We start from the raw sequence: 16,296 nt of genomic DNA on the forward strand, positions 1-16,296 counted from the left end.
GGGGAATACCAACCACTGCTCACATGACCGGGGCACAGCCAACAGGAACGCTCTCTTGACCTGTGATTGGTCAAAGTCTCCCGTCACGGGCTAGATTTTCAAAAGCTTGAAAACAGAGCCATGAGGAGGAGCAGAAGTCTCTCAGAACACCTGAATTACAATATGCTGAAAGGTTATTATGGACTTTTTGCCCAATGATGCCCAATATGCCTACTGAAGCTTTAAGTTACGCCACTTCCGTTGTTATTTTCAGCCAAACCACGATGTTTTCCTAAACCTGACTAAGTTGTTTTGTTGCCTAATCCTAAGGAAGTTGTTTCCTGTGAAGACGGAAGTTTATTTTGAAAATATGTAACAAGCCGAAATACACACGTGTTGCTGGACATTCGTAGGAAAACGAACGAAAAAGGAGGAATAACTTTTTCGTGAGAGTATCATACGAACTGTTGTATGAGAATACGTTGGCGGATGTCACTCACATTTGGGACTTCACAGACTGTAGGCACTACAGCACTACATTACTCACACCTAATGCGCATGTGCTGGAAAGCAAACTGGACGCATGTTTCGTGCACTGTGTGTATGTACTGTATTTACAGTCCTTCGACTAACCTAAACTAAACTAACCTAACCTAACTTAAACTAACCTAACTTAAACTAAATTAACGTAAACTAAACTAACCCGAACTGAACTGAATTAAACTAAACGAACCTAAACGAACGTAACGTAACGTAACAAACCTAAACTAAACTAACCTAAACTAAACTAACGTGAACTAAACTAACCCAAACTGAACTGAATGAACCTGAACGAACGTAATGTAACGTAACGTAACAAACCTAAACTAAACTAACCTAAACTAAACTAACGTGAACTAAACTAACCCAAACTGAACTGAATGAACCTAAACGAACGTAATGTAACGTAACAAACCTAAACTAAACTAACCTAAACTAAACTAACGTGAACTAAACTAACCCAAACTGAACTGAATGAACCTAAACGAACGTAATGTAACGTAACGTAACGTAACGTAACAAACCTAAACTAAACTAACCTAAACTAACGTGAACTAAACTAACCCAAACTGAACTGAATTAAACTAAACGAACCTAAACGAACGTAACGTAACGTAACCTAAACTAAATTAACCTAAATTAAACTAAACTAAACAAACCTAAACTAATCTAAACTAACCTAAACTAAACTAACCCGAACTGAACGGAATTAAACTAAACTAACCTAAACAAACCTAACCTAACCTAACCTAACCTAACCTAACCTAACATAACATAACATAACATAAACTAACCTAAATTAAACTAAAATAAACAAACCTAAACTAAACTAAACTAACCTAAACTAACCTAACCTAACCTAACCTGACCTAACCTAACCTAAACTAAACTAACCTCACCTAAACTGAACTGAACTGAATTGAACTAAACTAAACTAAACTTATGAACTGAACAAATTTGAAAGTTATTTATGTTAATTAGTTATACTTATTCTTTCACGATGATAGGCCTATATTTTAATATGTTGCAATAGCCTAAAAAGAAAGTATAGTTTTACCAGCAGCGTTTCTATGGTTACAGGTGTTTACTCGCAGAGCGAGTCTATCGCAGAGCAGGTCTATTCACGAGGAGCTCAGTGAAACCCCCTACAGTAGTTCCAAGCGGGTACGCAGGCGGAGTGTCACTTATTGTATGAAAAGACCTTAATATGCCCAGTCAGTGATGAAACTTCCCATAGAAACCCAACTTGCACAAACTGCAAAACCCCAGTAAACCAGATCCAGCTCCCAGCCAGTAGTGTTTCTACAGAGATGAGCCTTGCAGGCTCGTTGGCATCTAACAGGAACTTTGGCATATAATTTATGTTAAAACACAGAGAAAAAGAAAAGAAACAGTGTTCATCCATTATTTGATCATGTCAAAAAGTCTTCTTTCAAGGCAGTGGTGGTGAGCTGGAGCTGGAGCTGGAGCAGGAGCTGTCATGTATGCATGCTTGAGTGCGAGAACGCCAATGCAGGCTACCACACCACACAATTTGACCAGAACCACCAGAACCAATGTTTTATGATAAAAATCACACAATTAGTTTACACCTTTGTATTCATTATTATAGAGCAAGGCATTACTAATAAATTATTAGTTTTGTGTTATTATAAAAATCAAAGATGCCTGTGGCAGACCGGAGGTAAAGGACAGCCTGCAGCTCCACTGTCTGCTGTGTCATGTGTGCATGTTGCTAACACTCTGAGGGAGAGAACATGGGAGTGCATACGTAATATTGCTCTCCACACTTTTTGATGTGTATATGCCGTAGTGCATATCATGGTGTGTGTGTTGGTGTGTGTGTGTGTGTATGTGTGTGTGTGTGTGTGTGTGTGTGTCGTGCATGCCTTGGAGACAGCAGTAATTCAAACATGCTCCTCAGTCAGTGGTAACAGCAGGGGTGGGTGTTCTGGCAAGATGTTAATGCAGACAGTGGAAGAAAATCAATAGCAAAGGCAGAAGGGTGAGAGAGAGAGAGAGAGAGAGAGAGAGAGAGAGAGAGAGAGAGAAAAAGAGAGAGAGAGAGAGAGAGAATAATCCCATCGGCTTTCTGTACCTGCCTCTTCTCTTTTCTACTTACCTGTCTGTTACTATACTGCAGCTGAAAAAGTAGATTCCTTAAAGGGACAGTTTGTAACTTCTTACACGTATGAATCATTGCGGGTCGGTGTCCCATGCACGCTCACGTGTGGCTACGCTGTACAGACTTCAACACAAACTACACGGAAGCACCAAAACCTCTTGGTTGTATCTATTGAAGCCCGTCTGTTAAACAGTGTTCCCGACCAAGCAGGAAGAGCTGCTTGATCAAGAGACCGTAGCTTTGGTCTCCAGGGCCGGCGTCTCTGCTCCTCTGCCTGTTTGCCTTCACTCACACACCGCGCTCATTCTCGCTCTTTCGCTCCACTCTCAGGTGCATGCGCGCACACTACACACTACACACTACAAAAGAGTTAGTTTAGCTCTGAGAATATCTAGTGAATGTTTGTGCAGAAATAACTGCTGCAGCTCCTCCAGACCAACAGAGGCTCCGCAGAGAGAAACGTTATCGTCGCCGACCAAATCTCCGGTGTCTCCCCTGTTCGGTCGGGAGGCTGAAGCAGGAAAAAGCCAACACTAGGATCAGCATTGATTCATGGAGACCTTCGTCTGGTCAGCTAACATTACTGCCAAGCAGCTGAAATATAGAGTGATATTGTGGTTTTAGCTGACGTGTGTCGCCTCACTGTTTTGAGCAATGCTCGTTCATGTCTATGTAGAGCGAGCGCGAGCAACAGGACGCTGGCTTTCGTTGACTTAACGGCCACAGGTGTCGCTGTTAACAAGCAATTTCTGATTCTTACATAGAGTCCCTTTGAAGGCACAAAACTCAAAATTCAGAGCATATCTATTGCCTCCACCGGAGGGGGATGTGCTACGCTTCCGTGACGAAGCCGTTGGTCGGGACGGCGTTATCAGCTGTAACCGCCGTATGAGAGCAGTGCAGAATGGCGGCCGTGAGCTAGCCAGTGGGGCATGCTCACATATTTACGTGCACTAAAAGGTATACGCGTGGCCGGCCCTGCTGTGTTTGAAGCACCAAACATATGTATATGTTGTTGTGGGGAGCATTTTACATAGAACATTAGCACTGCATGCTGACAAACCTCCCCTAACTCTGGGCATTTCTTATAACTTCAGCATAATAAAAGCCGGTTCATCAGTGGAATGCTTTTAATGCAAAGCAGCAGCAGCAGCAGGAACTGTTGTTGTCTACACAGGAGGGGTTTCACACTCTGCTCGTCTGACAGAGCAGATATGCTTCTATTTTAATCATTAAAACTGTCCAGCTAGGAGGTGTAACTGCTCACCTTTCACTCACACTATTTGTGCGGAACTGCAGCCCGAAAGCTTATTACCGCGGCATTGTTTTCACCGCCGTTAGTTTGTCTGTCTGTCTGTCTGTTAGCAGGATTACTCCAACAGTTCGTGATGGATTTGAATGAATTTTTTTGGAGGGGTCGAGTGTGGCACAATGCATAATCCATTAGATTTTGGTGACTTTTATTCCGATCAGCCAGAGCATTAAGGCCACGGGGTATAACACAGGGGTCAGCAACCTGCGGCTCCGGAGCCACATGCGTCTCTTTAGCCCCTCTCCAGTGGCTCCCTGTGGATTTTTAAAAATGGAAATGAATAACTATTCTTTGTTTACATTTTCATTTTTATTTATCATTGTTGTAGGTCTATGGTACGACGGAGTATTAGGGCCACATTGAGGAAAATAAATAAATCTGAGATTTCGAGAATAAAGTCATAATATTACGAGAAAAAAGTCGTAGTATTATGAAAATAAAGTCATAATATTATAAAGTAGTAATCTTACGTGTTATTTTCTTTTTTTCTCGTAAATTAATGTCTTTATTCTCGTAATATTACGACTTTTTTTCTCGTAAAGTTATGACTTCATTCTCGTAATATTATGATACATGTTGTTTCCCTCAATACTCCGTTGTACATTGTCTCTTTGGCCCTCACTGCATTAGACTTATATACTATATACTTAGACTATAAACTGTGTTACCTTCATCACAATGCTCAAATGTTTTGCGGCTCCAGACAAATTATTCATTTATTTTTTGCCTAAAATTGCTCTTTTGATAGTAAAGTTTGCTGACCCCTTGTATAACACATGCGCAGTGTAACTGATGACGCGTTGATGACGCGTGACCCCGCCTCCTTCTGAGAGCAGACAGATACGTGTGTGTGGATGTGTGTGCGGGAGCTGCTGGCCGTCCGCGGTGAGAAAGAACAAAGCGGTAGATGAGGGGATGAGAGACAACGTAGGGTAACATTATACAGACATAACAAGGCTGCTGAATGAGAGAGGCATCCACCGATACGTTACACGGAAACACTCCTTGATAATAACAAGCCGACCACCTCATGGTACCACCAGCTGTGAGCTGTGATCTGTTTTTAAAGTCACGCACCTTGGTGGAGGTCTGCGCTCTCCGAGTGCCATTCTAGTTTTTACTCAAGTCAGTCAAGTGATTGTGTTTTGGGCTCTGAGCGATGCCAAAACATGGCGACCTATACACCCAACCAGGGCTGCCAACATTTCAATTGAGTTTGGAGTGAGATTTGGTATCGGGGAAGTCGGTGCATTTCATGAGTTGGCCTTCTGTGACATTACCCACCGCAGGGGTCGGGGTCATCACTCCTCACCCCCCAGGGATTTTGTTTAAAAAGTTCAGCAGCCAAATTTTCAATTTTTAAAGCATTTACAGATGAAAAGCTAAGTCAGTAAACATGATCAGTGATGAATAAGTGTGGTTGATCAGCATGTTTGCTAACATCCAGACATCATAGCCTAAATGATGCTGATTAATCATCCTGAGTTCACTTACAAAGTTGTGAGAAGAGACAGGAAGCCGTCACTCACACAGACCCGAGTCCCCTTTCCACTCAGACCTGCTAAATGGGCATCTGGAGAATATCAGCAAAGTTCCTTTTTTTCTGAATTCTGTTGGGTGGTCTATGATGCTTTTTCATTATTTAAATTTGACAATTTATATTTGATGAAATGGATTCCTGAGAGGACAAAGGCTGAACAGAAACATGAATATGCAAACATGAATTAGTTTGGTAATATGTGTCATTTAGACCCCCATTACTGTAAACCTGACATTAAAATGTGTTTTGGGTGATCGGATTGCAATGGGATAGCGCTTGACCACATGAAAGTACGTTATCACCATGTGAAAATAAACTGTGTTCTGTCAGATCGGTACATAGAAAAAGAGTCACAGTTACAAGTCACAAGCAATATCTGTCCGATATGTTGATGAAAATATCTCCAAAAGGAACCGACATCACAAACGTGGCCAAGAGGTCAAGTTCAGTGCTTCGAATTAGCTGAGGTGACACCTAGCTATATACTGTGGGGATGCACATGATTCGGTAGGCACGTCCTGTTTGGCCAGTTACGTTTGTGCACTATGTTTATTTTATGTTTAGATTTCTATTCTGGAAATGTATGCAAATTAGCAAATATTTGTTAAGATAATGCATAATTTACATATTTAAATATATATTTTCAGAAAACTTGTAATACAAAAAATTAATTGTCTTAATGTGAGTAATCAACTAGGGGGGTTTCATGGTGGAATCTATGAGTTCATTTCTTTTTCATTTTACCCTATTCACTTGGGGATGTCACCCCTTTATTTCAACACAGGACATTTTGAAGCAGTTTACATTTTACTTTGCTATTCATTTGGCCATTGTTGTTATTATACTAATACAGTTATTTATTCTATAGTGCTGTGGTTCAGCTTGTGAAGGGCACTGTGTGTCTGTCTGTGTTTCCCCAGCTGGATAACCCCGATGAGCAGGCAGCCCAGATCAGAAGAGAGCTGGATGGACGACTGCAAATGGCAGACCAGATAGCTCGGGTAAAGGACACACCAGACACACCAACCCGACATCAAAGAACTAGCGGCGAATGAAGGCCAACTGCTGCGTCTCCTCGTGTCACGTTTGTCTTGGCTGACAAGTTGTACTTGAACGAACCGCAATGACAACAGCCAGTTAGCACGTACGTTTTGCGCCTGCGTGAGATGAAATAACTCTCCACCCCAGCAGGCGGCGGTAGTCTGCAGTCGTCATTCGAAAAGGGAAACCGGAAGACCGAGGACGGCCGATATACGAGCCGTTGCTACGATAAGTACGTGAAACGACGCAGCGTTTGCCGACCATTTTCACACCACTCGTTCACCACTTAGCTTCATTCCAGATGACCATGTTGTTGTGAAAATATCCGTGTATTGGGATGATCAGATGAGATGAAGATGAAAAACACGAAGAGTCTGCTTTTTGTGTCCTCTTTTCAACGTGCTTAATCGGCCGAAAAACCTCTGACCCGAGCAGACTAGAGCCAACGATGCGGGACACATCGCAAAAACTAGGCCGACAGAAGCTCACCGACGACCGAAAACTGTCCGACTGTCGGCCTTAAGGGGCAAAGATGAATGGATCCATGTACGGATAGATGGAGGGATGAATGCAGGGATGACGGACTTAACTAACTTTGAATAGGCTACATGAAAGGATACTGATTATTGAATATCAAGCACATAACCTGAATCAATATTCAGGTTATGTGCTTGAAGTTTTAGTTCTACGGTAGACCTATTCCATTTATTTTCTAAACTCATGTCAAAGTTTAGGGTTCAGAAACATCCATACAGATTTTACAACTACAGGTGCTATATTCTTTTATAAGGTTCTTTTGGACATTCAGCGGATCATTATCATTCATTAATTGTCTGCCTTCCCGCTTTGCTCAGCACGGTGGAAGGTTTCCCAGGTTTGCATCCAGAGAGATGGAGGCCATGTTCATTGAGGAGCTGCGATCCTCTGTCAACCTGCTGATGGCCAACCTGGAGAGCATGCCGGTGTCCAAGGGAGGAGAGTTCAAGCTGCAGAAGCTGAAGCGAGGTCACAACGCCTCCATCATGGACATGGGCCAGGAGGACGAGAACACGCTGTCCAAATCTGACGTGGTGCTGTCCTTCACACTGGAGGTTGGTGGATTTATATTAACTTATTAAAGGTAGAATATGTTACAATTGTTGGTTGCTGTTTGTAAACACACGGCATTCAAAGTTGGCCACTCCTCGGAGGTAGTCTGTGATAACCCTGGCTCTGTGGGGGCGAGCGTTGTCATCTTGGAGGATGAAGTTAGGTCCCAGATTGTGGAGATATGGGATCGCCATTGGCTGCAGAATCTCATCCCGATATCTCACTGCATTGAGATGGCCTTCAATGATGACAAGCCTTGTTTTGCCAGTGAGGGAGATGCCGTCCCACACCATGACACTGCCCCCACCAAAAGCTGTTACTCCATCGGTGCTACAATCAGCATAGCGTTCTCCATGTCGTCTCCATACTTTGACCCTGCCATCCGACTTTGGCAGACAGAACCTGGACTCATCACTGAACATGACATTCCCCCACATGTTCAGGTTCCATTGTCTGTGTTGTCGACACCAGCACAAACGGGCCTGACGGTGAAGGGCAGTCATTGCAGGCTTCCTGGTAGCATTATGAGAATACACTGTTTACCATTGGCAGAGCATTTTGGAACATTTTTCTTGGGCGCTACCCACATAATCAGCTGTGCTGCTCATCCCACAAATGCATGATCCTTACAAGTTGGACATCATTGTGAAGGTAAATAAACAGGCTTTCCAACGATCTAAAATACAATGCCAATTAGCATTGTAACAACAGAGAAATAATCCACCAAACACAAGTTTCCGAACCTTTTTTCCCCAGTATATATAGTGGCCTTAGAGGAAAATTCAGAGGGTAAAATTCATCCTCTGGGAATCATGAATATCCATAATAAATTTCATAGACCAAAAAAGTGGTTAATTGAGTATTAATGCTGGGTTAGAGAAATGGGTGCGTCACCAAAATAATTAAGAATCATCTCTGTGAATAACCGTGTAGCACCTCAGAAATTAAACACACATTAAAGGTGCCTTATGGAGTAAACAGTTATGGGTAGTGATGGGAATTCCAGCTCTTTTTAGTGAGCCAGATCATTTGGCTCAAGAGTCGACTCTTTCGGCTCCCAAACGGCCCTTCGTTTTACCACTTCTGCCTTTTGTAATTCAGCCAAATTTAGCGCTGTTTTGACCTATGATTAGTATGTGTGCACATATATCACTTAAATTATTCAATATAATTATGCTAAAACTTGTAATTTCCAGAATACCATCATTTTACATGCTGCTTCGTTTCCGACTGTCACTCATCTTGTCTGCTATTCGCGCACCGCACTCCTCTCTCTCTCTTTCTCTCCTCTCCCTCCTGCTCTGTACCTGTAGACCATCAGCGCGCCGTGCACCCCCGCCCCTCCCTGCTTGATGGTATGATCCTTGTCTGTCATCACCTGATTGGTCGCACGGACGTCATTGACACAACATTCAGTCACAGTCAGTGCATGGAGTGCCCATACAGTCTTCCCACACTTGTGCAGTATCCTGCAGAATGTGTGGTGATCATAACACATTTCTACTATTTGTAGTTATGCATTTCTACACACAATTAGGTAACACAAATGCCCTTAAGAAAGGCACTGACTGTCAGGCTGGTCCAGGGAAGCTGATAGATTAGACATAAAGAGACATGTTCCTGTTGCCTGGAGTAAAGCAGCTCTTTTTTTCCTGGTTTAAAATCAGCCCAACCGCTGTCATATTAATCCACCTCACTGGTGTTTTACGGCACAAACTGTGGATGGTTTCTCGGGATTAGTGTCTGGAGTTGCTAATGAGAGGAAATGTCTCCGAGGATTTCTTCTGACTGACAGGCTGTTTGAACCTCACCTTAATTGGTTGACAGGCCATTTTTTATTTTGAAAAGGAGATGGAGGTACAGTATCTCCTGACCCATGTGTCCAATACCTGTTTATTCTCCACAAGGATCCACGAAGCATAACAGGCCAGCAGCACCATGATTATTTCACTGCCTCCAAGTTGATGGTATCTATCTAGCATCTCAGAGAAAAAAGAGGCACTTTTCCATCTCTTCCAGAGTATAGAAATACAATGTGGGTGAGGTGGGAGAAATTCTGTCTTTTGTAAAAATGAATGTTCTCTTTAGCCTGGCAGCACCTGCCCACAATTTCATTTTCTCACTGGGGTCTGGCATGGCTCAGTTGACATTTACTCAAGACAATTCTCATTCAGATATATCAACATCAACCCTTTACATCCCACTGGACAAACAATATGGAAGTTTATACATGACAAAGTTATTGAGAGAGCTGGAAGGCTTTAATCAATCAAGGTGCAAGATTTGAAAGTGACCAGGTTGAGATTTACAAAGGTCAATGAGCAAGTTTTCTTCCTGGAGAATGTTGACTTTATGTGTGGAAACAACCAATCAGAGCCGAGCTGGAGTCTGCCGTCCAGCTGTCGTCTATGACAGCCGGCTGTCAATCACCCGTGAACTCCAAACAAACGGTCAAACTAGGCAGCGCTGATCAAATATGAATCAATATAATGTTACGTTAATGCCTATTTATCTCCTCAGATGTTTTCAGAATCATCTTGTAGTGCACGGTTTAGCTGTAAAATGAGAACGTTTGTAACTCGACAGCCATGTTGAGATCAGTTGAGGAAATACCAAGCACCGCCCACCAGCCAGAACACAGCCAATAGGAACACTCTCTCTCTGAAATTGGCCAAAGTTTGTTTCCTGTGATACCAGTATCTTCACTAGCTTTAAAACCGAGCCTGCTGCAACCTCTGAAGGACAGAATAGCGGCCGTCGGATTTTGAAGAAGTTAATCTAACGTCGGCTCAGTGGTTGAGAGTAGCTGCGGTACATTGCTGTACAGGGAAAGTCACCTCAAAATGCATTGTCATAGTCCGGAGCGTTTTGAGCAGAAATCCATTGTGCTTCTCAGCGAACTTTCTTATGGAAATGTTTTTTTATCAAATTAGGACTTCTTTGGTGACGTTGCATATTCAACAAGACTTGTTTGATCTATGATGACTAATGTGATGTCACAAGTGATTGCTTTAATGCGAGTCTTTCATACCTCACGGTACCGTAACAGCACAAGTAGATGCAGATTGTTGTTCACTTTGAAATATCAAAACAAAAAGAGAACCCCCCCACTCACAAAGTGATTAAATCTCTTCTTCTTCATCCCTTTTCAGTTTGAAAACAACAACATTGTGTGACACTGCCACCGTTTGGTAAACAGTTTGGCTGAGCTGCTAAATACTCTGCTTTATCTCAGCAGGATAAAGCTCCATGCTGTCCCCAACAACTCACTCTTTGAAGGCTTATTTAGTGTTTCAGGACAGCCAAGCACATAATATACAGGTCCATTTGAACTCTGATGAAGATGTTAGTTTGTTTACACACTTAAAGACTGCAAATCAATCGGAGTTGACATTTCTTTTTCTTTTTTTTCCTTTTTAATACATCCACAGAGACTTTAGAAAGGTACCAAATAAAAGTATGACTTTTTCCTGAAAAAGATTGTGAATGAATCATTTTAAAGATTTTGGGGGGTCCAAAATGAATGTTTTGTTTATCTCTGTGGAAGATATTTGGTGTTTAGTTCCCACTTGTTTTTTTTCTTTTTAATTGTTTTTTTTTAATTTTCATCACAAACAGACAAAAAAACAAAAACTAAAAAGTAACATCTACAGACAGACTCACAAACATACCAACCCCACATACAGACTAGTAATTAAAAAAATATATATATATATATATATATATATACAGTATATAAATAAAATTAAGGAATACTAATAAAAAAAAAAAGACAACCACCACAGGATAGCCAGACTAGACAGACAAAGATACAATCACATTTCCGCCTATGTCATATCAGGGAAAGGACAGTAAATAATAGCCAAACTGGATGTCACACAGTAGGGACTTCAGCTAACAGTCGGGGGAGTCAAGGTGTCTAATAATTGGGCCCCAAATACACTCAAAATTCCCTTGAGAACCATGTGTGTTGACATTTCTTATTATGTTCATACAGTTACTGTAGACAACTGCACATGTATAAAATAGTGATTTGATTGAGGCTTAAGAAAGTCACATGTTACCCACAGTTAACAGACTTTTCTGGGCTGGTACCCAACACTCATGCAGTCATCTGACCGCATAAAGATACAGATACAGTTTGTCACCGACGGCAACTGCATCGGTCGTTTGATCAGCTATATTGACAAAATGGAAGAGAGAAAATGGCTTTATTTTATTTTCCTTTTTTTCTCCAAAATGTCTGTTCAAACTTGTACTTATAGGCTATGTTAACATCCCACATTTTTTTTATGTTTAAGATATTTCTTTGTGTGTGTTTGTTGCAGGTGGTGATCATGGAGGTCCAGGGTCTGAAGTCGTTGGCTCCAAACAGGGTTGTTTACTGCACCATGGAGGTGGAGGGAGGACATAAACTGCAGACGGACCAGGCTGAGGCCTCCAAACCCACGTATGTACACACACACACAAACAAACACACACACACACACACACACACTGCAAAACCTCCTTCACCTGATCAAAATCTTTCTGGGGATTTACAGGTCAACACACTGTTGAAAATGGTTGTAGTGATCAGAGCTTTAATGATACCACACGCTGCCATCTGCTGGTCAAATAACTGTATCTAACCTGACAAGTGTGTACATGATGAAATATGAATGCTCTATTTAGTGTGCTGCGCATGTAGTACAGGTGTGAAAAGCCAATTTATGGTATATATCATATCTCATTGTGTAGCAGCACCGAGATCTGTACGGATAATGACTTAAAACACAAGGCGGCAGCAGCGCCGTGATGACGTCAGATTTCATTCCATATTCTCAGAGTTTCATTCAAAATATTCAGGGTTCACTCAATATATTCAGAGTTTCACTCCATATATTCAGAGTTTCATTCCATATTCTCAGAGTTTCACTCCATATATTCAGGATTTCATTCCATATTCTCAAATTTCACATAATATATATACTAATTTCCTGAACGGCATGCCATATATATATATATATATATATATTAACAGTATATACTGTATATAGTTAGTTAGTAAGAAAGTATGTTCTCTCAACAGTGTTTATCATCATTTACAAGCTTATCGCCATAATTAAGCACCAATAAAAGTGTAAATGCTTTGGTGTCAGATGTAATATCACAGGTCACACATCTTGTCGCCATGGTAGCCACTCATTCATTGTCTCATCACCTACACTTCCTGTCTCTCCGGATTCAGTCTTGTTTGTTACCGTTTAATAGTTGAAGGTGTTTTATTAGTGCAGTAGGAGAGTAAGTGATGGGAAAATGGCCAACAGGGGAGACCAGATCCAAGCTGGAAATTGTACTTATTTCTGTCAACTGGCTTGCTGAGGTCTAAGGGCATTTTCTCAATTCTTAATTCTTAAATGTACCTTTTAAGGATACTTGCATAAAACACGACACCCATGTGTTTCATACCAAAATGTGCAGAACACTATCAGCTCTCTGATGGTCTCATTTGTCCTGGAACACTGCGTAAAGACATAATACGGCACTAAAGCTGAAAATTTGTGGTACGCCTTTTTTGAAATTCTCCAAATCTCTTGTGAAAACACACCTTTTCTCATGTGGACCACTTCTTTGGGTGCTTGAAATTGGTTACCCAAATCTTCAGGTTCAGAAAAGTAGTGTAATATATGAATGAAATAGTAGATAAATGTAGAATAAATATCTAAAATAACATCTTTGTAATAACGCTTTTTGAGTAGAAGTGTTATCTGTTACAGACATTTTTTCTTACGTAGAGTTATTATTGGTTGATTAATATTCTCATAGACATAATATTTATCTGGGTCTAATATGTTGTATTTATCTTGGTTTAATAAGTAGAAATATGTCTCCCCCTGCTGCCTTTCATTAGGCACTGCGGCTGTGGTAAGACAGGAAATAACACCACCAATATATGATTTATTGTTTTATATAGAGCAGAGTAATGAAGGACAGGTGAGAGTGGTTAGACGGGGGAGCACAAGCTCTTTTTGTTTTATATTTTCAAGATAAAGTTCATGTTGTTGGCTAATGTTTGAACACTGCATGCCTGAGCATGATTCCTATGGATTTAAACAACAAAGAGCCAGGATGCCATTAGTAGCCATGCTGGCAAGTTATGAATGAAATGTTGTATTCATTGCAATTACTTTTTCAAACAATGGATTAATGGATTAATTACAACCACTAATCCACAATGCTAGAATACGACGATACTATATATATATATATATATATATATATATATATATATATATATATATATAAAAAAATGATTAATACATTATATTACATACATGCTTACAGTGTGCACTGGAATGATCATTTACTTTTCTTTCTAATTTCCTCGATGTCTTTCTTTTTATCTCCATATCTCGGTCCAAGTCCTGCAGTTTTTTCTTTTTGTGGTTTTAAATGTCGACTCTTTTTAAATAAATAATTTTTTTCATTGATATTTACACCTCTTCAAACTATATTTGCTTTTTTAAGTGTGTGCTGTCGGCCTACAGACATCTGGCAGTTTGTCAATTCTTTAAAACACACATTAATTAGCACAGCAGGAATTGTGCATGGTCTGCTATTACAACCATTATTTATATAGAAATAAAGAAAGAAAGAAGGCTGGATGTAGCCTACATGTCACTCTAGTGGGAATACTTATTTATTCCATAATGGATAAGGAGTCAGTGATGTGGTGCTCATGTAAAACATCATTTTTAACAGGACGGAGACGCTGTACAGCCTGAGGGCAGCCTGGCATCGTAGTGAGTGTTACGTGTAGGACATCCACACCATGCAGTGTTAAGAACTGATATGTGTTTTACAGAATTCACAAACTGTGAGATGTCTGTATAGCACACACTCAACAATACATACTGAGGGGATTAGAAAGAGAAGGAAGTGATCATTTCAATGTACGTACACTGTCAGTATTCACAGTAACACAATGTATTAATAATTGCTGTGTGTTTCTCTCCCAGCAGACCAGTGATCCAAGAAAAATACAAGGTCAAAAAGCATTTGTTAAATTATGGTATTTTACTGCAGGCTTATAAAAATAATGCAAAATACATGAATAAGGTCATGGACTGACTGTAAAAAACACACTGGTTTCTGATCGGAGTGACTGCTGACTGAACAAATAAGACACCAAGATAAATTAAGCCTGTCTGTTAGCCTGGTCTGGAGCAGGCTAGCTGCACAGAATAAATCTCCATGGTAACTTATGCGCCACTGCTTTTGTTAATACCGAGTCAAGGCTAAACTGAGCCAGGATAACTGGAATACCCCGGCTTAATCCTGGTTTTGTGAAACGGGCCCTCAGGTTGCTCAGAAAATCACGAAAGCACCACAGCTTTGGTTATACAGAGGAGACAAGACGCCCTGTGAAAATAAAACTTTCTGAACACTTTCTAGAAATTATTGTTGAGCGTCATCGGCGTAGGAATAATACGAGCTGAAGTGAAAAAAAAGACAGTTCTTTTGGATCTACATTCCTCAGTATGTGGGGGGAAAGAAGTTTGTATTTTTGTATTCAATACATGGACTTGTGATTGTGTTCAATAACTATGATGACAAAATCGTCATGTCACAACTTTCCTCCAACAGTTTTTGTTGTTATCAGAGTTTTGAGCCGGCCTGGAAATAAGTTATGTTACCTTTTTAGTCACATTTCCTCCATCAGCTCTGTATGATACCCTGGAAAAAAAAAAGACAGGAAGAAAAGACTTAGTTCGTTCTTGTTTATTGATTATAGAAACCCTTCAGTTTGTTCACATATCCCATCAGTAAAGTCTGTTAAATGACTCTCGTTCAATGATTTCACGTACAGATTCATTTTCATCCACACAATCAGTTTGTTTGAGCAGCATCTCAGCGATGTAACAGAGAATAACAATGTCCTTATTGATTATGATCATGATAATTACAGTTTTATTAAACATCTTTGTATCTCATTTGTACGTCGATTTGGACGACGACATTTAGTCTGCCCAACAAATAAATGTGATTCTAGATATCTTTACAAAAAGTGGTGAGAACAGAATATGTTTGATTAGAAATAAATCACTAGACCTTCCTTTAAGACCCGTGCAGTGGAAGAGAAACAACAACACACACACATATACTGTATATATACAAATATTCATCAAACATTTAGAGCACAGAGAAGTTTACATTTTCATGCAGAGAAATATCAGTTCAGGTGAACAAAGATCGTCATGAGCAGTGAAACAGACACAGGAAGGAGCGCCGCTGATTACACTCACACATTTACAGAACAACTCATGAGAAGATGTCAAAGCAAAGAGACGGAACTCTGCTGCTTTTTTGACAACAGCCGCTGCCGCCATTTTGGACTGAAAACGCTTCTTATATTCATATTCTTTTGTTCAACACCGGCCATTTTATGAGAATGTGACAATAGAATAGAAATAATTTAGTTTTAATTTTGTACGTCACTTTGTGGGCGGACGTTTTACTGGCGTCCGGTAGTAGCTTTTAGTCCAAAATGGCGGAAGCGTAGCTCTGCTGCTGGACGCTGATGTTGCAATGAAACACACGATTGACTTTCACTTCTTGGTAGTGTAAGTTCTTTGGTCAAAGTGCCGCCCATAATGTTTGATTGACAGCTGATCTCTGTGCAGTGAA

General features: G+C 40.6%; 1 protein-coding gene across 2 annotated transcripts in view; it reads left to right on the plus strand.

The window, feature by feature from the left end:
• The window catches only part of cadpsa (Ca2+-dependent activator protein for secretion a), a 199,583-nt gene that overhangs the window by 56,947 nt on the left and 126,340 nt on the right, over positions 1-16,296 (plus strand). For both annotated transcript variants that reach the window (XM_074648789.1, XM_074648797.1), the window contains exons 4-6: positions 6,417-6,497; positions 7,392-7,628; positions 11,955-12,076. In XM_074648789.1, coding sequence (XP_074504890.1) covers positions 6,417-6,497; positions 7,392-7,628; positions 11,955-12,076 — 440 coding nt within the window. The remainder of the gene's footprint in view (positions 1-6,416; positions 6,498-7,391; positions 7,629-11,954; positions 12,077-16,296) is intronic.

The sequence above is a fragment of the Sebastes fasciatus genome, chromosome 1 (assembly GCF_043250625.1).
Source record: "Sebastes fasciatus isolate fSebFas1 chromosome 1, fSebFas1.pri, whole genome shotgun sequence".
Lineage (NCBI taxonomy): Eukaryota > Metazoa > Chordata > Actinopteri > Perciformes > Sebastidae > Sebastes > Sebastes fasciatus.